This window comes from Drosophila elegans, unplaced genomic scaffold (assembly GCF_018152505.1).
Source record: "Drosophila elegans isolate 14027-0461.03 unplaced genomic scaffold, ASM1815250v1 contig_183, whole genome shotgun sequence".
Classification (NCBI taxonomy): Eukaryota; Metazoa; Arthropoda; class Insecta; order Diptera; family Drosophilidae; genus Drosophila; species Drosophila elegans.
The window spans coordinates 12,805,236-12,827,574 of record NW_024545550.1 but is presented as its reverse complement, the minus strand read 5'-3'; the positions used below and the strand labels follow the sequence as shown (position 1 = coordinate 12,827,574).

At 41.4% G+C, this 22,339-nt stretch overlaps 7 protein-coding genes across 7 annotated transcripts in view; 4 read left to right on the top strand and 3 right to left on the bottom strand.

Moving 5' to 3' along the window:
* Positions 1 to 175: 175 nt before the first annotated feature.
* Positions 176 to 3,840, top strand: LOC108141512 (aspartate aminotransferase, cytoplasmic). Its single transcript, XM_017264941.2, has 4 exons — positions 176 to 377; positions 2,051 to 2,158; positions 2,444 to 2,517; positions 2,577 to 3,840. Exons 1-4 carry the CDS (start codon positions 269 to 271, stop codon positions 3,534 to 3,536), a joined length of 1,251 nt encoding a protein of 416 aa, XP_017120430.1. The 5' UTR covers positions 176 to 268; the 3' UTR covers positions 3,537 to 3,840.
* A 326-nt stretch (positions 3,841 to 4,166) lies between these two features.
* LOC108141412 (DNA-binding protein SMUBP-2) lies at positions 4,167 to 5,011 on the top strand. Its single transcript, XM_017264775.2, has 3 exons — positions 4,167 to 4,279; positions 4,339 to 4,620; positions 4,680 to 5,011. The coding sequence occupies exons 1-3, from the start codon at positions 4,273 to 4,275 to the stop codon at positions 4,874 to 4,876; spliced, it is 486 nt and encodes a 161-aa protein (XP_017120264.1). The 5' UTR covers positions 4,167 to 4,272; the 3' UTR covers positions 4,877 to 5,011.
* Positions 5,012 to 5,447: 436 nt separating this feature from the next.
* On the top strand, positions 5,448 to 8,230 carry LOC108141408 (cysteine--tRNA ligase, cytoplasmic). Its single transcript, XM_017264772.2, has 6 exons — positions 5,448 to 5,733; positions 5,793 to 6,282; positions 6,352 to 7,038; positions 7,097 to 7,241; positions 7,304 to 7,902; positions 7,965 to 8,230. Exons 1-6 carry the CDS (start codon positions 5,555 to 5,557, stop codon positions 8,088 to 8,090), a joined length of 2,226 nt encoding a protein of 741 aa, XP_017120261.1. The 5' UTR covers positions 5,448 to 5,554; the 3' UTR covers positions 8,091 to 8,230.
* Positions 8,223 to 11,018, bottom strand: LOC108141410 (exostosin-2). The gene is made up of 3 exons (XM_017264773.2): positions 9,450 to 11,018; positions 9,231 to 9,390; positions 8,223 to 9,174 (listed from the first exon to the last, which is right to left on the bottom strand). Exons 1-3 carry the CDS (start codon positions 10,939 to 10,941, stop codon positions 8,673 to 8,675), a joined length of 2,154 nt encoding a protein of 717 aa, XP_017120262.1. The 5' UTR covers positions 10,942 to 11,018; the 3' UTR covers positions 8,223 to 8,672.
* Positions 11,019 to 11,288: 270 nt separating this feature from the next.
* Positions 11,289 to 12,146, bottom strand: LOC108141411 (ATP synthase subunit s, mitochondrial). Its single transcript, XM_017264774.2, has one exon. It carries the CDS (start codon positions 12,046 to 12,048, stop codon positions 11,437 to 11,439), a length of 612 nt encoding a protein of 203 aa, XP_017120263.1. The 5' UTR covers positions 12,049 to 12,146; the 3' UTR covers positions 11,289 to 11,436.
* A 253-nt stretch (positions 12,147 to 12,399) lies between these two features.
* Positions 12,400 to 22,339, top strand: part of LOC108141329 (leucine-rich repeats and immunoglobulin-like domains protein 3) — a 21,214-nt gene continuing 11,274 nt past the window's right edge. The window contains exon 1 of the mRNA XM_017264610.2: positions 12,400 to 13,311. The gene's annotated coding sequence lies outside the window, so the exon portion shown is untranslated. The remainder of the gene's footprint in view (positions 13,312 to 22,339) is intronic.
* LOC108141332 (neurofilament heavy polypeptide) lies at positions 18,363 to 21,614 on the bottom strand. The gene has a single exon (XM_017264614.2). The coding sequence runs from the start codon at positions 21,264 to 21,266 to the stop codon at positions 20,355 to 20,357; it is 912 nt and encodes a 303-aa protein (XP_017120103.1). The 5' UTR covers positions 21,267 to 21,614; the 3' UTR covers positions 18,363 to 20,354.

The following is a 22,339-nucleotide window of genomic DNA, read 5'->3' as shown; positions in this document are numbered from 1 at the left end:
GTCAGGAAAGTACTATTTTAAAAATATAATTTAAAATTAAAATGAGTTCGAAATGAAAAACGTTTTCACTTAACATACTTTTCGGCTAACGGTTTTCAAATAAACGTATCGATAATTTTGAGAACGAAATCGAGAGAGCTTTTATGGCGAAATTACTTTGGCAAGTTGCAGCCACACTGTTATTTTGGCTTTTTGGTGCCGACTCTATTCCAAATTAATTTATTTGTTATTGCCGCTCCGTTTGGACTTGTTTGTCAACTTTTTCGCAATGTCTATCTACGCCGATGTGCAAAAAGGACCTGCAATTGAGGTTTTCGCCCTGACGCAGGCTTTCAAGGACGACAGCAATCCCAACAAGGTCAATTTGTCGGTGGGCGGTAAGTGATAAATTCAATTTCCACCCGGAAGGAATACAATACGTGTGCGCAGCGATGTGTGTTTCATTTTACTGGGTGTATCTGTATGCGGCACAATTTGCTATCATTTGCTAGTTGGTTTGCCCTTGCAGTTCTCCTCTTTTGTTCCCGGAACACCCCACTTTCCACTTTCCGTTGCCACCCAGCCCCCACCCCACTCTGCTGGAGGTCATTTGGAAGTCATAGTGGCATATGAATTGTTTAGATTTTTCCGTCCTTTTTGCCCAGATTTGTTGCATGTCGCGTATATGCGTTCCAATTAGAAAGCTTATAAGAAATTGTGTCCCCCACGCAAAGTAAACATTTAATACACTACCATTACAAAAATATTTTACAAGTATTGTATGGGTTGTTTTAATTGGAGTTTAGAGTTACATATATATTCAATTTAATTTTTTTGTTGTTTCATACAAAGATTATATGTACTATTTCTCATTATCTTTGAGTTAACCAGCTCAATTAAACTGATAAGCTGCGTTTTGGTATTTTAACCAGCAACGAAATAGTTTCTTGGATAAATGTAAAAAAATGTTTAACTTGTAGTGAGTCACCTAATTTTCATATCAAAAAATTAATTGATAAGATATAACTTATAACTTAAATAATCTACCAACAACAAAATTGTTTAATGGATAGTTCTAAACAATTTCTAAATTTGTAGAACGTCACCTGATTATCAGAACATCGCCTTTCCTTTGCCATCATAGGGCATTTCTTGGGCGACTTTCTTAATCTAATTCATATTTGACGTCAACTAGCAGAGTATTTAGTTATTATACCATGTGTACGGTGGATGATAAGCCACTTGTGTGTGAGACTCTTGGCTGGTACCACAAACATAGTGTCCAGTGGCAATCTGAAGGCACGACCATAACAACAGCAATGTTGCTGGTGGATTGCGAGCTACCAACAGCAATGTTGCTGATTTGGACGGTCGCCATTTCACCTTTTCTATATTTATGGCTGTTATTGCATAATTTGAATAACAATTCCCACCAGCGAACATGTTGATTATTATGTTTTTGTTTTGCAAGCAATCTGCGAGTCATTAACCTTTGCTTGTGTAAAGATGATTTATGCTAATAGGAATTGCTTGAATTGAAGCAGAAATGAAAAAAAGACTAATCAATGCTTCTTTGGTATGAGCTGGACCTACCATATAAAAATCTGACAACATATTCAATAACTCGGGTGAAATAAAACAGGTTTCATTTGAGCTGAACTTTTACTGATGTTTATAATGAATGATATTAACTTTTACTAAAATTTTACTGGTACCTCATTTTATTATATCAATCAATGGCTTGTTTATAGACACCGTTTCTAATGTTTTCGCTTTTTTACAATGCTACAAAAGTATAAATATTTGATCGGCCAATTCATTCAATTGGTTTCGAATAACCCGACGGCAGTCAATAAACAATTGAATTGGCCTAGAAACAACGCAGGAAAACAATATCAGATTGCGTACAGCATTACGGATTGATTAGGCTTGTTAAGTCCACTTAGATAAGAACTGAATATTGTACGGATTTCAGCACTTTGAACGCTGTATTACCCTTAATACTTGAGCAATACATGGACTCCGAATAAAACAGGTTACTCATGAGTTCAATGATTTCGTTTATTTTCAGCTTACAGGACGGATGCTGGAGTGCCGTGGGTTTTGCCTGTGGTCCGCAAAACTGAAATCTCCATTGCCAGCGATGAGGCTCAGAACCACGAGTATTTGCCAGTGACTGGTGAGTAAACTTAGGATTCAATCAAATTTGCTGTAATTGAATTCTAAATAGAAGTTTTAAGCCACTTAAAAGTCTAAAAATATTAAAAAATTTATTTTCAAAAATTACAGAGATTTTTTTAACCATCCTAAAAACGCTCTTCCAAAGAAGATAAAAAAAATATTCTATTATATTTAACAGCTTCAAGATTTTTTTGTTTTTAACAGCATCAATATATTATTAAGTGGTTTTTAACTTTTTACCGTTTAAAACATAGCTATTATAAACCCGAATTGAGTTTTCCAGGTCTCGATACGTTTACAACTGCGGCCACGGAATTGGTACTGGGTGCTGATTCCCCTGCCATCAAGGAGAATCGAGTAGGTTTACCCTCACCCAACTGATGATTGTTTTTAAATAAACATGCCTTCTTTTTTAGGCCTTTGGAGTGCAGACCATCTCGGGCACGGGAGCCCTGCGTGTTGCCGCCGATTTCCTGCACACACAGCTTAAACGCAACGTGGTGTACTACTCGAATCCGACATGGGAGAACCACCACAAGATTTTCTCGGATGCGGGCTTTACCACCCTGAAGTCGTACCGCTACTGGGACCAAAACAAGCGCCAGCTGGACTTCAAGAACATGCTGGCCGATCTGGATGAGGCTCCGCCCGGTGCTGTGATTATCCTGCATGCCTGTGCCCACAATCCCACCGGCATTGATCCCACGCAGGAGCAGTGGACCGAGCTGGCCAACTTGCTGGAGAAGAAGAAGCTCTTCCCGCTGTTCGACTCGGCGTACCAGGGATTCGCCAGCGGGGATCCGGACCGGGATGCCTGGACTGTGCGATACTTTGTGGAGCGCGGCTTTGAGCTCTTCACCTGCCAGTCGTTTGCCAAGAACTTTGGCCTCTACTGCGAGCGTGCTGGCAATCTTACGGTGGTGCAGAAGCATGGAGCCACCAAGGCGGCGGTTCACTCGCAAATGACTCTGCTCATTCGTGGCCAGTACTCGAATCCGCCAGCCTACGGTGCCCGCATTGTGTCCAAGGTGCTGAATACGCCGGAGCTGCGCAAGGAGTGGATGCAGTCCATCCAGACCATGTCGAGCCGCATTCGTGAGATGCGCAAGGCTCTGCGGGACAAGCTGGTGGCCTTGGGAACGCCCGGCAACTGGGACCACATAGTTAACCAGATCGGCATGTTCTCGTACACCGGGCTGAACGAGAGCCAGGTGCGCGTCCTGATCAATGACTTCCACATCTACCTGCTAAGGACTGGAAGGATCAACATGTGTGGCCTGAACACGGGCAACATTGAGTACGTGGCCAAGGCCATCCATGCCGCAGTTACCGGAACAGGAGCCACTGCATCCTGTCCCTGTGACAACAAATTGTAAAGGGCACCTATCGATAGGCTATTTAAAGAGTGGGCTTGAGATTTACCAAGCTCTTCACCATTAGCATTTAAATCAAACCAACAGAAATTGCAATTACTAAACGTTTATACACGGCTTTTACATGGATATATATTATACACTTGATTTGGTCAAAAGAGTTTGGATTGGATAGCTTACAAATTGTGCACAATTGAAAAGGCCGTCAGAGATTGGTTAAACAATGTTTAGCTTAGTAACTAAATCTTTATTGACTTGTGTGTAGAACTTTGTTACAACGACAATAACATTACTGAAGTATTTCAAATGTGGGGGAGTGTTTTTTTTTTGTTTTGATGAACAACAATGGAGAGCATTTTCAAGATTTTCAATATTTTGTAAAAGAACAAATTTGTTTATTAAACTGGTTAAAGCTCTGTTTCCTAAAACTAAAAGCAATAAACTAATTTAATAATTTTTTATGAAATGGAAGACATTTTCAGGTTTTTAAATATGTTTGTAAAAGAATACATTTGTTTTTAGATCAACTATATAAAATAAATTCAATTTTATATAATTTTTTTGGGCTCCCAAGGGCTAAGGGTTTTTAAAAAAATCCGCTTAGTGCGATAACTCCTTAAAAATAATCGACTTATCGATTACAAGTCAGCTGTTTAGTTTGCCAAACTTTCATCGCCAAGACACAAATGTAAATTTATAGACAAAAATTAATAAATACTCAACTAAAAGAGATTAACCAATGGCAGGTAAGTAAAAACACGTTAAAAACTTTGTTATTTGATTTATAAGTGATAATTTATCCTAGACGATCCAAACAAACCCTCAACATCGTCAAAAGCAGACGAAGCTCCTCTGTTTCCACCCGCCAAACCTGGAAAACGAGTGGATTACGGTACAAACAACACATTGGAGCTGCTGGAGAGGATTCCCAGCCAGGTGGTGGATCTCAAGCTGGACGATGTGCTCACAGCTGTTAAAGAGGTGGATAACCTATGCGACTTTCCCCGCTGCAAGACCAAGACGAGTCTGATGGGCCAGGATTGTCAGCAATGCAAAAAGAGATTCTGCTTTAAGCACGGTCTGCCAGGTCTATAGCCTTTTTTAAATAATAATTTCTGACCAGTTATAGATTTACTCATTTTTTAGAGGTCCACGGTTGTGGTGAGCTAATTAAGCGAGATGAGCGCAAGAAGTTCCTGCATCCCAAACCCTTAAAAACCGTGCGCCAGGAGGAGGATGTCAAGAATGCGAAAAAGAGATTGGATGCCAAGCTCAAGGACATGCAATTGGGACGCACACAAAAGGCCACCGGCGGAGGATCCAAAAAAAGCAAAGGAAAATAGTAAAAGTACTTGCTAGTTTTAGTTTATTGAAACTTATGGAGCCCATGAAGGTAATGATAAAAACTTAGGCGGTAAACGCAACTTAGTTTGTTCGTCTTTGCATAAAAAAATATACGTTTTAGATGCATACATAAATTCGAAATTCATTAAATTTAAATTTTGTCGTTGGCGATGTATTCTGTAAAAAAAATTCTTTTATGAAATTATTTACATATTCGGCCAAAAACTTCTTTGAAACAATAAAATAATATTTCCAGCTCTATAAATTATTAACGGAAAAGATGTTCTCAAGACCATTTAATTAATTAATAAATATAAAAATTCCCTATACATATTTCTTTTTTCCTTATTTCGTAATATCAGAACTAAATTGCTTTTAAAGGAGTGTCTGGTATTGGCACAATCAAATATTAAAGTTGAAGAAAGAAAGTGATATGAATGTTTTCAAACAAAGTAGATCCATAAGTTACACAGTTAAATGCACCTTTCCTGTTTTAAACTACAATAAACCGTTAGAAAGCTATTTAATGCCAAACCAGTGTGGCAACTCCAAGCGGTGTTGCCACGTGTCCGCAGACAGCTGTTTCCCATTCCAGAGCTGATGAAATTTTGCCGCATTGCAAGTGCAGAGTAAATTGAATTGCCTGGTTTATACGTACGCATATACACAACGAGATAATGTCGAAACGTGGGCAACCGGCGTGGCAAGCTCCCAAGGCGGCGGACCGGCCGAAACTGAAGCTGTTCAACAGCCTCACCCGCCAGAAGGAGGAGTTTGTGCCGCTGGACGGAAACAATGTAACGTGGTACAGCTGCGGGCCCACCGTCTACGATGCCTCCCACATGGGGCACGCCAGGTTGGTTTCCCTTAGGCCGCCACATCATCATGGGTATATCTTATCTTCCCACTCCACAGATCTTACATTTCCTTCGACATTCTGCGGCGCATTTTGGCCAACTATTTTGGCTACAACATCCACTATGTGATGAACATCACGGATATCGATGATAAGATCATCCGGCGGGCGCGGCAGAACCATCTCTTCGAGCAATACGCCAGTGAGGCGGCGAAGTTGCCTCTGGATCAGCTGCTGGGCCAGCAAAAGGAGGTGCTGCTGCGGTTCCAGGACACCTGCGCCAGAAACACGGATCCCGACAAGAAGGTGATGCTGGACAAGACCCTGCAGCGCATGAACGATGCCGTGGAGGCCCTCACCCAGGCGGTTTCCAAGGGCGGGGAGCAGGAGATCTCCGAGAAGCGTCAGCATTACCTTGCCGAAGCCAAGGACCCCATCTCCGACTGGTTGGACTCCCAAAAAGGGGCCCAAATCAATGACAATGCTGTGTTCGAGGCTCTGCCACGCTACTGGGAAGACCAGTTCCACAACGACATGAAATCACTGAATGTGAGTCATCTACCGATGTGGAGCTCATCAACTTTGAAATTAATCATTTGGAAATTTCACATATTACAGATTCTACCTCCAGATGTTTTAACCCGCGTTTCGGAGTACGTGCCGCAGATCGTCACCTTCATCCAGAAGATCATTGACAACGGATTGGCCTATGCGGCCAACAACTCCGTTTACTTCGATGTAAACGGCTTCGACAAGCGGGAGAAGCACCACTATGCCAAGTTGGTGCCTGAGGCTTACGGCGACACCAAATCCCTGCAAGAGGGCGAGGGCGATTTGTCCGTGGCCGAGGATAGGCTCTCCGAGAAGCGTTCGGCCAACGACTTTGCCTTGTGGAAGGCAAGCAAGGCCGGGGAACCCTGGTGGGATAGTCCTTGGGGCAAGGGACGTCCTGGCTGGCACATCGAGTGCTCGGCCATGGCCTCGGACATCTTTGGCCCAACCTTTGATATACACACTGGCGGAGTGGACTTGAAGTTCCCCCATCACGACAACGAGTTGGCTCAATCGGAGGCGGCTTTCAACGAGGCCGAGTGGGTGAAGTACTTCCTGCACACGGGCCACCTTACCATCGCCGGCTGCAAGATGTCCAAGTCGCTGAAGAACTTCGTGACCATCCAAGAAGCCCTCAAGAAGCACTCGGCCACCCAGCTGCGACTGGCGTTCCTGCTGCACTCGTGGAAGGACACACTCGACTACTCGGAGAACACCATGGAAATGGCCACGCAGTACGAGAAGTTCCTCAATGTAAGAAGGATTTCCTTTAAGTTTTAGCAAGGATTTAATGTACATTTTTGACTTGCAGGAGTTCTTCCTGAATGTCAAGGACCTGACCCGCCACGTGCTCTCCGAAGAGCCGCGAAGGCAATTCGATGCCTGGACAGAAGTGGAGGCAGCTTTGCAGAAGAAGTTCGCCAGTTCCCAAGTCCAGGTGCATGCTGCTCTCTGCGGTGTGTTTTAAGAAAAAGGATATTAGTTAGAGTAGAGTTTATATTATTCTTTACGCTTGCAGACAACGTTGACACTCGTAGCGCCCTTGACACCATCAGGGAGCTAGTGTCCGCCTCCAATGTCTACATTCGGGACAATAAGACTAGGTTGAACAGCCTGTTGCTGCGTAATGTGGCCACCTACATTACGGATCTTTTGCACGTTTTCGGAGCTATCTCCGGACCTCGTGGTGGCATTGGGTTCCCCGTCACTGGTGGCTCAGGATCGCAAACAGCTGGCGCTGATCTGGAGACCACCGTGCTGCCCTATGTTCAATCCCTGGCTGAATTCCGTAATGTGGTACGCGAGCAAGCCAAGACCCTGAAGGCCTTTGACATCCTTAAGCTCTGCGACGACCTGCGCGACAATGTTCTGCCCAATTTGGGTGTGCGATTGGAGGACAAGGATGACGGCAAGTATGCCGTGAAGTTGGTTGACCGCGACTCACTTTTACGAGAGCGGGAAGCCAAGCTGGCTGCCGAGGCGGAGAAGGCTGCTGAGAAGGAGCGCAAGAAGCAGGCAGCTGCTGAGGCTGCGGCGGCCAAGGAAGCTCAGCGACGTGTGAATCCCAAGGAAATGTTCCTCGGCGAAACGGAAAAGTACTCAGCATTCGATGATAATGTAGGGCATCTATTTCCATAGACATTATACACATTTACTAACATTATTGATCCCATTTCTAGGGCCTGCCCACACTCGACAAGGAAGGCAAGGAGGTTAGCAAGGGACAGATCAAGAAGTTGCAGAAACTCCAGCAGCAACAGGAGCAACGTTACAAAGAGTATTTGGCATCCATCAAAGAAGCCTAAAACCTAAGATCAGAGCCACCATGTTAATGATATTAGCATAGCATTTTCGCGGACCTTAAAATGTACAATTTAATTAATGCAAGAGATTTCAGTTCCCAGCTTAAAGCAGTCCAGATAATAAAACACTTTTTGTACGTTAAGATCAACTTCTAATATTTATGTACAGGCTAGTTCCAGCGTTTATAAATTATTTTCGATTTGAAATCAAATATTAGGTCTACTTAATAGCTGCCAATTTAAAAGCGTTTTAAATAAATATTTTTCTACATAAAACAAAGAGTACATTAAGGACATAAATCCATTTTAAAATTTCGCTAACATAGTTACTAACTACTCCCGTATCGATGAGATACCAATTGGAAGTCGAACATAATTTAAACCGGAACATCCCCTAGTTATAATCAGCTTCATCAGACCAAACTTGGTTGTGCAAGCGAGATCCCAGCATTATGCCCATACCGATAAGATATATAGTCAACTGCAACATGAGTTTTCCGTTAAAGAAGTTGAGCGCAATTCCCACAAGTCTTTGGTATATCTCCTTAAATTCCATTGGAATATTAAGACCCAAGTTTGGGATTCTTACAAGCTGCCAATGTCGTTGTAGCGCTTCAACTTGTCCGGGAAATTGTCACGGAACAATACCGGATCCGCTCTGAACTCCACCGTGCGCAGAGGCATACGTCCGTAGATCTTAGAGAAGCGATCGATGCAGGCCGAACGCTCCCGCATGTGATTCAGATCGGCGGAAAGCATTTCCGTATTAGTGCACTCTGGACACTTGAACTTCTTACGGGGAGTGACCTTGATGGGAGGATTATTGGTAATGTTGGCCACCAGGAAATTCATGGCAATGTCTTCGCAGTTCATGTGCTCATCCACCCAATCCTTGATGTCTCCCGGCATGGCGTGTGTGTACATGTGGCTCCAGTACTTGTGATGGAAGGCGGCTCCGGTGAGGACCATCGATATTTGGTTTGTCCACTCCGATTCGTAGTGCCAGCGCATGGTGACGTTATCCCAGACATGGATGCGACTGGGGAAGCCCACAATGTGATCGGGAAATTCGCGCCAAACTTCATATCTACAAAATAGAATCGATTAGACAGGAAACTTGAACCATCTAGCAGTTAATTTTACCCAAAATCCAATTCATCTGTTGTCAGCATTATAATGTCATCGTCTATAGTTAAAATAGCTTCCGTTTCGATTTCCGGATATGGATAGAATCGATTTGATAGCTTGTTCTCCTTGGTTTGCCGAATCTTCAAGGGCTTCGATATAGATGGAAATGTGGATACTGTTCAGGTACAAAAAATGATTACTTTAGTTGTAAAGGTTTATTTCTAAAGAACTCACAGTGCGGCGGAGACTTTTTCTGATTGTTCCAAATCACCAAAATGCTTTGCAACGAGGGCACCACTGCCAGCTTCTGGATCAGCAGAAAGAGACTTTCCACGCGATCGTAGGTGAGGATGACGGCGGTAAATCCCTGTGACTTTGGCGCCAGCGAGGGCAGGAAAAGGGGATTGAAGGTGGAACGGGCGTTGGTGTCGATGACGTTCCACTGGCGACTGCTGCGGGCACGCAGCGGAAAGATGCGACTTTCGAGCACCTCAAGCGCCGTCAGCGTCACAGTTTTCAGATCCTTGAAATACTTGGAGTACAGCCACTGGACTTGCTTCTGCATCTCAACGATCTTGACACTAGATATAGCCTTTAGCTTCTGCATCACGGCGTGCAGTTCGCTTTCGCGTATACGAACGGAGGCCAGCGACCAATCGATCACATCTTCGAAGGGCAGCACATAGTTGTCCGCGGCAATCACGGGAATGCAGTGCTGCGACATAATCTCCACCAGATCGGGCTGACCCAAGCGAAGGCTGCGACCCAGCAAACAGAATTTACCACGCGACAGCAGGCGAGGATACTCCAGGGATTTGTGGTGCTGCGACAGAGGGCAGCGCATGGCGAGGTCCAGGCTCTCGCAGGCTCCCACAAGGAGCAATTGTTCGCTGTGGGCGGAGGCCAACTCGCGTAGGGTCCTCACGAACCGCGGAAGGATGCTCAGCTGAGCCACCACCAAAAGGAACTTCCTTTGGGCAGTGGCATGGGCATGTTGCCGCACCAGGCGCGGACTCCAGACGGGAATGGCGACATCAAAGCCTGGACGATAGGACCACGAATCGAAGCCGCCGCCAAAGATGATGGCATTGTCCGTATTCACATCCAACACGGTGTTATAGGATGGTGCTCCCCCAGGCAGCATATTGAAGATAATGTGGTTGGCCCCGCGATCCCAGAAGTCCAGGGAAGCCAGAGCAGCGCCCGCCAGATGCTTGTCGAAGACATTCTGGTTTAGGAGATCCAAGCTGGGCAGGAAGAGGCACGCCTCATTGGGATTCGAGGTGTAGTAGCGGCTCTTTAGCACCGCCTCCAGGATCTGGAAATACTCGCTGGACAGGGTGGTGGCCACCTTGTCGCTCCGCTCGTCCACGAACTCCTGCAGCGGATAGATGTAGACCTTTAAGCGGTCGTGCTCGCACTTGTAGATGTTCAGGCAGTCCCAGAAGGTGCAGTTGACATTCCGGGCCCGCTGCTCGCCCTCGGGATTCAGGGCGACCTCCTGAGTGTGCTCCAGGTCCAGGATCAGCGTGTGCGAGTCCCTTTTGCCGTGGAAGAATCCATCCCGCGGACTGTTGGACAGGTCCCACAGCAGGAAGCCCGCGCAGAGGGCCACAATCACCAGCAGGCCATAGGTCAGGCAGTTCAGGATGTGCTCCTTGTGATTGGAATGCGAAATGGCTCGTGGCTGGGTGGCAAAGCTAAGTAAATACTTTAACTTGGTCATTTTATTGTTAGTTTTTCACATTTTGTCCTTCTTTCTGAAAATAGTATGACCGTTCTTGGGTTGAAGAAAAATGCAAAGATACGTTAGATTGCCAGTGCTGTTAAGGGAAAAATACGTTACTTCAAATATTTTGAACATATAGAATTATTATTCTATAAACATGATTTTTTGTAACTACAAAATAAATTATAAAACTAAAAGCAGTTTTAAGGCATAGCTTGTCAGGCAAAGACACGTTATATGGCAAGCGTTTTTAAAAGAAAAGTTGTTAGATTTCAAATTGGTCAATCATTTATTTTACATCTACGATTTTTTGTAACTACAAAATAAATTATAAAAACAAAGTATTTTTAAGGCATTGCTATATATTTTCTTGCTGTGTTTGAGAAAAGCTAAATTTGCTCCAGTGTGCAATTTTAACCCTTTCAAACACATCGAGAACGTTTCTATTTACAAAATAAGAGGAAAACAACAGAACAAATCACAATTTAAAGACTATTTTTTGGGCTTTAGCGTTACGCCCAGCTTGGTGGCCTTGATGTCGCAACTTGGAAGGTCCTTCTTCAGCTTGGCGGCCACCGCCTCCATGTTCTTCACGAATATCATGTCGAATATGAGCAGTTGTCTCAGATTCTTGAGCTCCCCGATCACGGCGAGGCCAGAATCGGTGATGTTGTAACAGCCGGAGACCTGCAATCGCTCCAGGGAGTTGCTGATGTGATGCAATCCCTCCAATCCATCGTTCTCCAGGTGCTTGCAGTTGTGAAAGATTACCGTGTCGATATTATTGCAGCCCTTTAAGTGCTCCAGTCCTATCTTCATGATCGATGAATTCGAGGCGTCCACTACCTTCAGGCAGAACTGAGTATTCTCTCCAGGCAGCGAGTTGTAATCCTTCCACAACCTGCTGGGGCTGTCCACAAAACGCACTCCACCTCCGTTCTTAATGATCCATTCGGCGCACAGGCGGTTTGCTCCCACTTTTGCCAGCCGATCCGCATCCACCTGGTTGAAGGCGATGGCCACATAGCCCCAGATGCCCCGCTGGTCTATCGGATCCTTCGTCAGAAATTGTGTTATCCTGGGGAGCTTACTCAATAACAACATTTCGGTGACTAACTGAACAGCTGTGGCTTCCAGTCGTTTTATAGCACTGTTTTAGGGAAAGCTAAATTTTGAAACCATTTTTATACATTTCATTTTATATCTTCCATATATGTTTGACAATTATTTCATTATGAATAAAATGGTATTAATGTCAAGAAATGTTTAGGGATAAATAGTAAATATGAAATTTAAAAGAAAAAGACAAAAGCCGGTCAAATTAAGAACCAATACTGCAGTTGTATCCAAGTTCTCAACCACCCATCTAATCTGTTACTCGGGATTATTTAGTACATTATTTAAGGACATTTTCAAGAGAACAAGGTGTTAGTCAGCGCTCCAGCCACGGTCACTCTACATTCAATTTTCACAGCCGCAGGTCGTTCGTCGCGTTGCTGCTGCCTCAAATTAATTAAAAACAAGAACGGATTGCCCCGTTTGGTAAATGATCAAAGTGTGCACCGCTGCACAGCTAATTCGAATCGGTTTTAGTTAGCCAGCCGCAATCGAAGCTGGAAAATCCACAACAATTCTAACGGCGTGTGCGTGAGAGCGAGATAGACCGAACGTGTGTGTGAGAGCATAAAATCTCGGCAATAACAAAAAACATACATATGCTTGAGGGTACGATTAAAACGCCAGCGAGCCTTTGTTTAAAGCCCCTGATAAGTGAATAAATCGCGGGCTTAGAACTGAAAACTGAGCGGCAGCAAACAAAATAGCAACAAATACCCCCGCCCCCGCAAAAAATCACGCATTACGTGCGCACTGTTGTTGTCAATGAGTGTGCTAGTGTGGAGGCACCCGTGAATGTGTGTGTGTGAGCTTGCCGCCACCGCAATTGAGGAAAAATACACCCATACTAGAAAAGCGAAATAAAAATAAGCTGTGCAAGTGTGTGTGCGCGTGTCGGTGACGTCGACGTCGGCATCGAATAGAATCGAACGTGTTAAAGTGACGAATAAACAAGCGGGAATCGGGTACTGGAAATAGGAATCATCAACATCATCGCAAGTGATAGACAAACGACAACAGACAGCCAAACATTTGTTCATTTCCTTCGCACATATGAATATGCATGTGTATACAATAGCCCGACGTACGTAATAGTTTGCCGCCGCAGACATTAAGGCTCTGTTCTGTCTCTGTCTCTCCCCTCGCTGTGTGCCCCGTCTCGCTCTCGCCCGCTTGTTTGCACCGAACGCCCACCACCCACACACCGAGATCCCCCGCCCACCGTTTACCGTTCGCCGTCACTTTGAATAGGTGAGTAAATGCCGCATTTCGCCGCCTAATTAAGTTACAAATTGACTTTTGCAAAAATGTAGTTTCGTTCTCTTGTTTGCCTGTTACTTTTTGATATTTCTATAGCTTCAGTGGACTTTCCACTATTTAAGAAACTATTTATCATACTAACATTTTATTTTTGAAGATAATTTTGAATTAATCTTTCCTGTTGCCTAGATTTAATTTAATCACTTAGAACTTTAAAATATGGAAATTACAAATTAGCTCTAATTTATATTATCAATCAGCTATGGAAAGAATAAATAAATAAGTAATTAGCAGTTGGAAATTTTTAATGCTAACAAATAATTGTCATAATCTTAGCCATGATAATCAGTTTAGTTAATATGTTCTCTAAATAAATTGTATCTTTCAAGGTGTATTTCTTGTATTCATTATTAAACGATAATTTTTAAAAGGGATAACAAATATTTAATTAAAAATCGGTCTTAAAATGTTTACTATTTTACAAGCATTGACTCTCCGCTGAAATATTCTTATAATATTCGATTTGTTAAGAAACCCAAGGTACAGAAATTTACTCCCAGAATAAGTTGAAGTTACAAAATTGGGACTGTATGTATATCTGTTTCTATTCTCAACTCCTGAGGCACCCAGCGGGGTCTATGCAAAAGATGAATGATATACAGCTCGCCCATGTTAGATGATAAATGGCGCGCTATATTAAATGATTTATCTCGCTGGCTCCCCGAAGCCCTCGCTCGAGTTCATTGTGCCCCCAGTTCTCCATCCGCTATCCTCTGACCGCCCCCTCGAATGCTAATCTGCGGTATCGCACATTCAGATTTGTGGCGTAGATTTGAGTCGGAGGTAAATGGCTGGCAGCGCAGCACACGCGCCTACAAAGCCACAGAGATCGCAACAGAAGAACTCGGACAATTTAAGACTGGAAACGGAGAACTAAATTCCATCAATCAATTTGAAAACAAGAAAAATACTTAGAGATCCATCATGAATCGGTTCAGGAAAAGATGTGATCTTTCGTTTACTTTTCTACAAAATAAACTTAGTTCCTGTTGAGTTTGTCTTATTTAGCTTTGAGTGAGATGATGGTTTGTGATCGAATTTAATGTTTAGCTTTAGTTATTTATCAATTTTATTTAAAAAGAATCATCAGAAAGTCTAATTAATTTTTAGTTTCAATATAAACGTATAAACTTAGCGCTACGTGATTTTACCAACACCAGTATCTAGCGGATTTCCCGAATGGTACTGTTTATTTGTTATCCACAAACTATTCCCATGCTGAGTCAACTGCAATATCATCAATAACACAGTTCAAAGCTTGATTTTTATTTCGTTTTTATGTGTATGTCAGTAATCGTGGACTCGTAATCATTTCCACTGGCTCTAATAGTTTTCCAGCAGCAATTTCTAAAAAATGTTTCTACATTCTGCTTTATTGTTTTCACCCTGACTGTGCCAGTTACTCCTCGCCCAGTTGGCCTCTATTGAATTGTGGCCATTTTTTCAGATTCTGCTTTTTCCGTTTTCTAATTAGTTATAATTACACTTAATGCAATTTAGTTATGAGGCTCTGTTCCTCTGTGCCCACATTCGTGAGCTCCTCAGCTGGTTGTTCGTGCCGTTTCCATTTTTGCATTTTGCATTCATACATTTTAACATTGATGGGGGATTTTATGATTAGTGCAACTAGTTCGTGTTGTTGCATCTGACTGGTCTTTCTGTTACAAGGGCCGTCTAAAGTCCAAAATTGGAAGCGGGTGGAGGCACATCGGGGTGGGGACTCTGGGCCTGCGACTGGGATTGGGCACACAAAAGCCCCGACGGATTAAAGGCGTTGATGCAATTTGTATTTGCAAGATTTTAGTCGGCCCGATAAGTGAGTCTGGCAGCAGGAATTTCCCCGTCTCATTGGTTTTAGGTTTTAGGTCTTAGAATCTATGCCCCCAGAAAGAGGAAATATCAAGATAATTTCGTTCTATTGCGTTTCTCCTAGTTTTTGCACTAATGGTTCTTAAGATAACTTCCTCCTCTTCCTCCTATTTCGCATTTTTAAATGCAAATGTACTTTTAGAAAGAATATTGCACAGAAAGAATAGGTTTTATTTACCAATAAATAAAAGCTTCCTTTTATTGGTAAACCATTATTATTGCAAAAAATTAATATTAAAATTAGATTAATATTAACAGCTCATCAAACTTGTTACGCTTAGGTAAGAGATTTTGAATTGTATGTTCTTATTCAATGATATTATTCTTATTCCAATTATTCAATGTGCCAAGAATCTCATATAACATTTTAACAATATGAAATTCCCAAGAATCTGCAGTCTTATTAAATCTACGAAGGAACTTAATTCTCTCCTTATTTTGATTTTTACTATAAAGTGCACAAGACCAAGAAAGAAGTTTCAGCAGGCTAAATGGATCTGAAGCTTAGATTCAGTACCTGAGCATAATATATTATTAAGAAGCCCCGGCCCAGAGCGAGGTGTGAATTCTAGCTAAATTCAGTATCACCTCTGCCATCATATGCATATGAGCTGCAATTTCAGCCGTAGATTATATCAGGTGGTCTCATAAATAAATGCATTTAATGCTCCGCTGGGTCGGATGGACTGGGGTTCTTGGGTTGGGTTGGGTTTGGATGGGTTTGGTTGGGTTTGGTTGGGTTGGTGCTGGTGCTGGTGCTGGTACTGGTGTCGGCTTGGCCCTGGGGAACTGCAATTGCCGCAGATGGCGAACCGAACCGAACCGAACCGAAGCAAACCAAACTGAGAGACTTGACCATGGCATGTCGCTTGTCTCACGAAAGCATCTCGCAATGATGAAGTCGGTGGAAGAAGAAGCTAAAGCTATGGCTACACCGGCCGGCTCCTCATCATTAGCAATTTGAAATGCACTCGAAGTGTGGAGCGAGATCGGAGATGCCGGGGCTGCGAGTGTATCCAATTATTTCAGCATTTTATGGCGTAAATTTCCTTAAACCCAAACCATTTTTCAACTGAAACGAATCGCACGGGGAGAGAGCCCACAAAAAAGCCAGGAAAGAACTCAGGCAGAATAACGTATGCAGCTCCATCCCCTGCGTTGTTTGCCCCCAGAATCCCCAGAAGACGGGAGGAGCAAAGCTCCACGGCAGCTACAAATCTTTAAAAGGCATCAAGATTATTGCACAGAAAAATTCTTTTCTTCACACCTCGACCAGACAGCCCAACGTCGTCGTCGTCGTCGTCTTCGCTCCTCAAAGGTCTGCCATGAAAAAAAAAAAGGAATAAACGAAAAAAATGAACAGAATAAGAAACTCAAAGAATTAAATGCGACTTCAAAGAAAGGTAAAACGGCAACAACAACAACAACAACAACAGCAGCAGCAACGCAAGCGGAGCACGGACAAGAAATATGGTCAAAACGAAGCTACGAGGGCCAACACCACCAACAATGGACATCATGTGCAACAACAATAAAAACCAATTTAAGCCGACGACCAAGCGAGCGACTTGAAGTGTGTGGCAGGAGTGTGGGGCATACACCATAGAGTACAGAGAGAAAAAATCCCCCTTACTTTATTAACATAACATGCAACTTATGACAGATACACAATTTTTGTGGGACAATAAGGTTTTTTATTTTCAAAACCAAAAGTTTATAGATCTGATAGATTTAATTCTATATTTTTAATATGGAGATAATGCCAAACAAATAAATTCACAATTTTATCAAAATAGCTTGCATCTTATTAAATTCTAAAATAAAGATTTTTTTAATATTAATAGTTTCGAAGGTATTAAAAAGGACCACTTAAATAAATTTTGTGATAGTATTTTTTGTTTGAAAGATATGAAATGTGGTATGTCAAGTAGATTTGAGATAGTTAAGGTTTTGTCTTCAGATCCAAAAGTTATATTTTCAAAACTATTAGAGTTCTTATAGATTTAATACCATTTATAATCAGAAACTTCTTGGTGCTTAAAATGTTTTAAAGTGTTATGTAAAGTGGACACATTTTGATACTTTCTCTGAGTGTACATATAGTGTGGCTTGCGGAGGATTCCTCGTGGGCTTACCTTCTTGTCGGCTTTCGTTTAACTGACGTCCCGAACACCATTGAAAACAACAACAACCGAGGCAACGCATACACACAATCAGTTTCAGAAATCAGATTCGGTTCGAAGTTGAATAGTTTTGCTGCTCGGAATTATGTGTACGTATGTTTTTGTATCTACGTGCATGCGGGGTATCTTTGTCGCTTGGGCCTCGATCTATGCGGGAATAATCTGTTTGTCTGTGCGTTTGTGTGTGCTACGTGCTGCACAGCTGTAACTTTGAACTAGGGATTTCTCCAGGGTTTTCGGCTTGTAGATCACTTTTAAGAAAAAAAAAATAAATAAAAACATGTACCAAACATGTCAAAGTCAATTTTTAGGAAAAAGGGTATTCTGTTAAATGCAAATGTGGAACTAGGGTTGACATTTTTAGATGATCTTAAAGATTAGATCAATTTAGGACTCCCCCATTTAATCAAGTTCACATTTTTAATGACATTTCTTTAAGATAATAACAATAACCACCACCATAAAAATTCTATGAAAAACAGATTATTTTTTAAAATGTTGGCTATGAAAACCCATTATGTTAAAATGTGTTTTTTTTTATTTATTACACTGCTTTAATTTTGTAAAAATATCTTTGTGTCATGGTCTTTTGAATTTGCCGATAAATAAATAGCTTATTATTCTAAAACCTATTCAAAAGTTGAAAAGGCTACATCCTGTAACTTACAACATGAAAAACAATGTCAGCTCATGAACGGCATTTAAAAAAAGTCAAACTCAGGATCTATTATCCTATTATTACTTATCCGAAACACTTTTCACCTTTTCCTCCTAATTCCCAAAGTGGCAAAAACTACAAAAGGGCCAAAGAATCCCCTCGAAAGAATTGAGAGGAAAAACCCGAAACGAATCCCAATCAAAAGACCTTCGATGCCAGAAACAGAAACAGATGCTCCCTTCTAACACGCACACATTGGAATACCTTGTGTATAACATATATATGTGTACATATATTTGACCGATCATATCCAGTAACAATGCAAGTGAAATCCCAGAATCTCTTCCTCTTTCTGCCCGGTTCTGCAGTTGTTGTTGTTGCAGTTGTTGCTGCTCCGTCTTTGGAAAACGAGGCCCAATCCAGTTTTCTGTTGTTTTTCTGCTCTGCTGTGCAGCTTCCTGCAGATCTTCAGTTGATTTCGTTTCGTTTTGGTTTGGCTTTTGGTTCCTGGAGTTTTTCAGAATTTCGTGCTGTGCCCGGTCGCTTTTGTTGTTGTTGTTGCCTTTGTGTTTTTATTTTTTCTTCACACCTTCGAAAAGGCAGCCAAACTGAAATTTCAACGTTGACTGGAAATCCAATTCAATTCCCAATGGCGGCCCCACGTCAGGAGAGTGTGGGAGCGAGATGGGCAGTGCCGAAAGAACGAGAGGCAGATAGGTGGGGAGGGGGTGGGGGATTCTTCCCACAGCCGGTTTTTGGTGTTGGTGTCGCGCTTGGTTTTCTCACTTGGCCCGAACCGACGCTCAAGCTAAAGCTGAAGCTGAAGCTGCTGGCCTTTTGAATTTCGTAGACCGCGTTCTGGGACCTCGACGACTGACAGCTCCAAAGCCCTGCGTTCTTTATTATTTTGTTTTTTTTTGTAAATCTCTTTTTTTTTGTACCAGGTACTTACGGAACACGAGGGTATAAAGCAAGGTTGGATGAAATCGTTATCTAAATCTATAAATAGTAGAATTAACTAAAATAAAATATTGTAGAAGGTATATTTCTCAAATAATACTTTGTTGAAGGATATGAAAAATAATTAAAATATTGAAGACTTGACTATCATGGTTTAAAGAAGGATAAAACAAAACAAATTAGTTTTAAGGCTCTTAGAATTGTTGTATGAAACCGTTTATTTTATTTAAGACTAAAATCAAGCATTAAAGTAGTAATGGTAAAGATGTTTTCCAGTTCTAACATTTCAAAAGGTTAAGAGAAACACACATGACAAAGTTCTTCCTAATTTTATATTTTTAATAGATATTTCAATTCCTATTAAAATCAAACTTAAAGTTGTTATCTTATGAAATCTGTGCAGAGCATCCTTAAGTCGATTTACTTTCCCATGACATTTTCTTACTTGATTTTTATGAGTGTGTCTTCTTTGGCAGGATCGGTTTTTATTTTCTCTGGTTTCGTTAAGATCTCTTGACAGTCGGCTCAATGTGGGCATTTTTCTTTCCTTCTCGCGCTCGCTTTTATTTTTCTCATTTTGCTGCTTGAATGGAATACAATTTGACATGCTTGGGATTTTCATGCGAGCACAAAAAATCGGAAATTATTGCCGCCGCAGATTAATTTTGAATGCGCTGCTTGGGCTGAGCTCCTCCTGCGGCACTCTGCTTTTATCTGATTCTCAGATGCTCAAATATATGAGCAGCTTAAGTCTGGGGGATTACAAGTTGCCGTTTTGGTTCAAGGTGAGAGATCTGGCTTTGAGTGGCCGTGTTTGCAGCGTGACACTATCTGGAGATACGTGTGTACTTCGTTAGTCCAGCGAGGCCTCCGCTCCGAGTTTGACAAACACAATAATATAGATATAGCGTACAAAACTGTAGTATCAGGGCTGAGTTTGTTTATCACCTGTCTGATAACCGCACAGTTCGGAAGCCTTACTGTTTGTGTGACTTCAACGGGTAAAATTGTGCAAGTCTGTCACTCGTTCTCAGGTGATATCACCCCCGAACACATCGTAAATGCTTTTCTGGGAATCAGTTGATGTGGGATAAGATTAGTGACGGAACAATTGGGGCAAAATACTGAAAAATCATACCAACAATTCTGTTTTCTGAAAGGCATATTTACTTTGTTTATTAGGCTACTTGACTTATACTCAAAACTCAACTAAAAAACCAAATTTTGATTGGAACCATTTACTGACAAATACAACAAATTCTTTAAGATGCGTGATATTACTAACATGCAATTTGGTATTTCATTCATTCATTTCCCAAGCGTCGTCGACTGTTTTGATTTTGCTTCTTTTTCTGTTGCTTCCGGAAAGCATCCGCTAATTCCATGACTTCGGTAACGTCGTAGAGTTTGTAAAGCTTTCCATTTATTTCGGCGCATTCAAAATATGGAGGGAACACCTTAGTTTTGCTGTTCTTACGTTTCCGAACGACACGTTTCACAGATCGCGGTTTTATAGGCTGCGACTTTAGTTTCTTTTCATCCTCCTTTAATTTGGCTTCCAAAGCTTCTTTCCTGCGTTTAAGTTCTTGAATTCGCGCACTCCTTCTCAGAACAGGTGCTTCTGTAGGCTTTTCAGGAGCATTTAATGTGGCCCAATCTATTAATGGTAAATCTTTTTGTAACGAAGCGTGTGGATCTTTAGCTAATCTGCTTCTCGAATCCTTGTTCAACTTTCCTACTTGACGTGTTTTGGCCGTTCCCAAATCTTTACGTCTTTGCTTTCGAAAAGCCAATCCAAGTTCCTTCTCGTTGAGATCATAATTCTTTTTGTTCATATTCGCACGTTTGAACAAATTGATCTTGCTTCGTGGTTGTGGCTTCTTAGCTTTAAGACTGCATTCCTCTTGGTCCTTTGGATTGACTTCCTTGGTCACCTTTAGTTTCTGCTCACGACATTTAACACGCTCACTTCTACGAAGCATCTGGTTTTTTGGCAATTTCGTTGTTTCCTTATACAAAACTGCTGGAGCTGCAAGCATACAATTTCTTGAATCCCTGGATTGTCCTGCTTGACGAGATGTAGAAGTTCCCAGGTTTTGATGCTGTATTTGGTTAACTGACATTTGTTTCTGCTTCTCGGATAGATCACATAGTTTGTATAACTTTCCATTTATGTCTGCACATTCAAAGTACTTGGACGTTGAATATTGCTCCATATGTTTTTCTTTTTTGGTAAATTCATTAAAAATTGTTACTGCTGTCTCTCTTAGAAAGGGATTTTCAAAAGTGTATCCATTTATGTTTATAAAAATATTCTTCGTAGCCAAATTTTGTGGTTAGAGTTTATTATTTCCTATTTCGTTGGACAATTCGTAAATCGTTTATGTTTAAGTATATTGTAATTTGACTGAAACATATTTCTAAACAAGAAGTCACTTTGTTTATGCTGGAATTAGATTTCAATGGTTCCTAAAGTAAAAGTTTTTTGACTTCTATATTTTCGTTGAAATAAAGTAAAATATAGAAACTGCCCACACAAGTTGACTTCCAGGAAAACTCATATTCACCTGACTGCTGCTTACCACACCCCAAATAGAATAGATATGCAGAGGATATAATATTTGGCATATGATATCACACGCTTCGTTCTTATCGTAGGACAGCAACAACAATGGCGCAACAACATCACAAGCATTTGTTGTGCTTTATTTATTCTTTATTTATGTGCCTTAGACCAATCAAGCAAAACGGTTTATCATTGAAGCGATAAAAAAGACGTTAATTTATTAAGCACACATACATCGACGCACTTGTACATATATGTATGTATATAAAACCGACCGGAGCAAGAAGAAAATAATAATAATAACAATAAATGTTTACTAATTGCGCAAAATTGAACTTGAAAATGTGAAACGAGTAAATAAACGACTCAACAAACTTATGGAGTGAGTTCTTTGTCTATCTTTCAATATATTGAGCCCAGTAAACCAATATTATCCTACGAAAGACTATATTGAAATTTTCACAGCTGGAAGACACAATGGTACGCAAAAGATGGTCAAAATATATTATATACTAGAACTTCTACCAATTAAATAATTTTAAACTTTGACTTTTAAGATCAATGATGTTTTGGAGGTATTAGGAAAAGATGAAAAGGTAATTTCTAAACTTTTTGTCAAAGATTATAAAATATGGAAAAAATTTAGATTTTTGAAATTATTTATGGAATTGAAATCAAAATTAAGGTTGGTAAATATATATATCTTATAGTTATATATATCTA

Coding starts and splice junctions, on each gene's coding strand:
- LOC108141512 (XM_017264941.2), top strand. CDS start 269: ATGTCTATCTACGCCGATGTGCAAAAAGGACCTGCAATTGAGGTTTTC. Junction 2,159..2,443: donor CGAGTATTTGCCAGTGACTG/GTGAGTAAACTT, acceptor TGAGTTTTCCAG/GTCTCGATACGTTTACAACT. Junction 2,518..2,576: donor CTGCCATCAAGGAGAATCGA/GTAGGTTTACCC, acceptor CTTCTTTTTTAG/GCCTTTGGAGTGCAGACCAT.
- LOC108141412 (XM_017264775.2), top strand. Junction 4,621..4,679: donor CTTTAAGCACGGTCTGCCAG/GTCTATAGCCTT, acceptor CTCATTTTTTAG/AGGTCCACGGTTGTGGTGAG.
- LOC108141408 (XM_017264772.2), top strand. CDS start 5,555: ATGTCGAAACGTGGGCAACCGGCGTGGCAAGCTCCCAAGGCGGCGGAC. Junction 5,734..5,792: donor TCCCACATGGGGCACGCCAG/GTTGGTTTCCCT, acceptor CCCACTCCACAG/ATCTTACATTTCCTTCGACA. Junction 6,283..6,351: donor ACGACATGAAATCACTGAAT/GTGAGTCATCTA, acceptor CACATATTACAG/ATTCTACCTCCAGATGTTTT.
- LOC108141410 (XM_017264773.2), bottom strand. CDS start 10,941: ATGACCAAGTTAAAGTATTTACTTAGCTTTGCCACCCAGCCACGAGCC. Junction 9,391..9,449: donor GAAAAAGTCTCCGCCGCACT/GTGAGTTCTTTA, acceptor GTACCTGAACAG/TATCCACATTTCCATCTATA. Junction 9,175..9,230: donor ACAGATGAATTGGATTTTGG/GTAAAATTAACT, acceptor TCTATTTTGTAG/ATATGAAGTTTGGCGCGAAT.
- LOC108141411 (XM_017264774.2), bottom strand. CDS start 12,048: ATGTTGTTATTGAGTAAGCTCCCCAGGATAACACAATTTCTGACGAAG.
- LOC108141332 (XM_017264614.2), bottom strand. CDS start 21,266: ATGGAGCAATATTCAACGTCCAAGTACTTTGAATGTGCAGACATAAAT.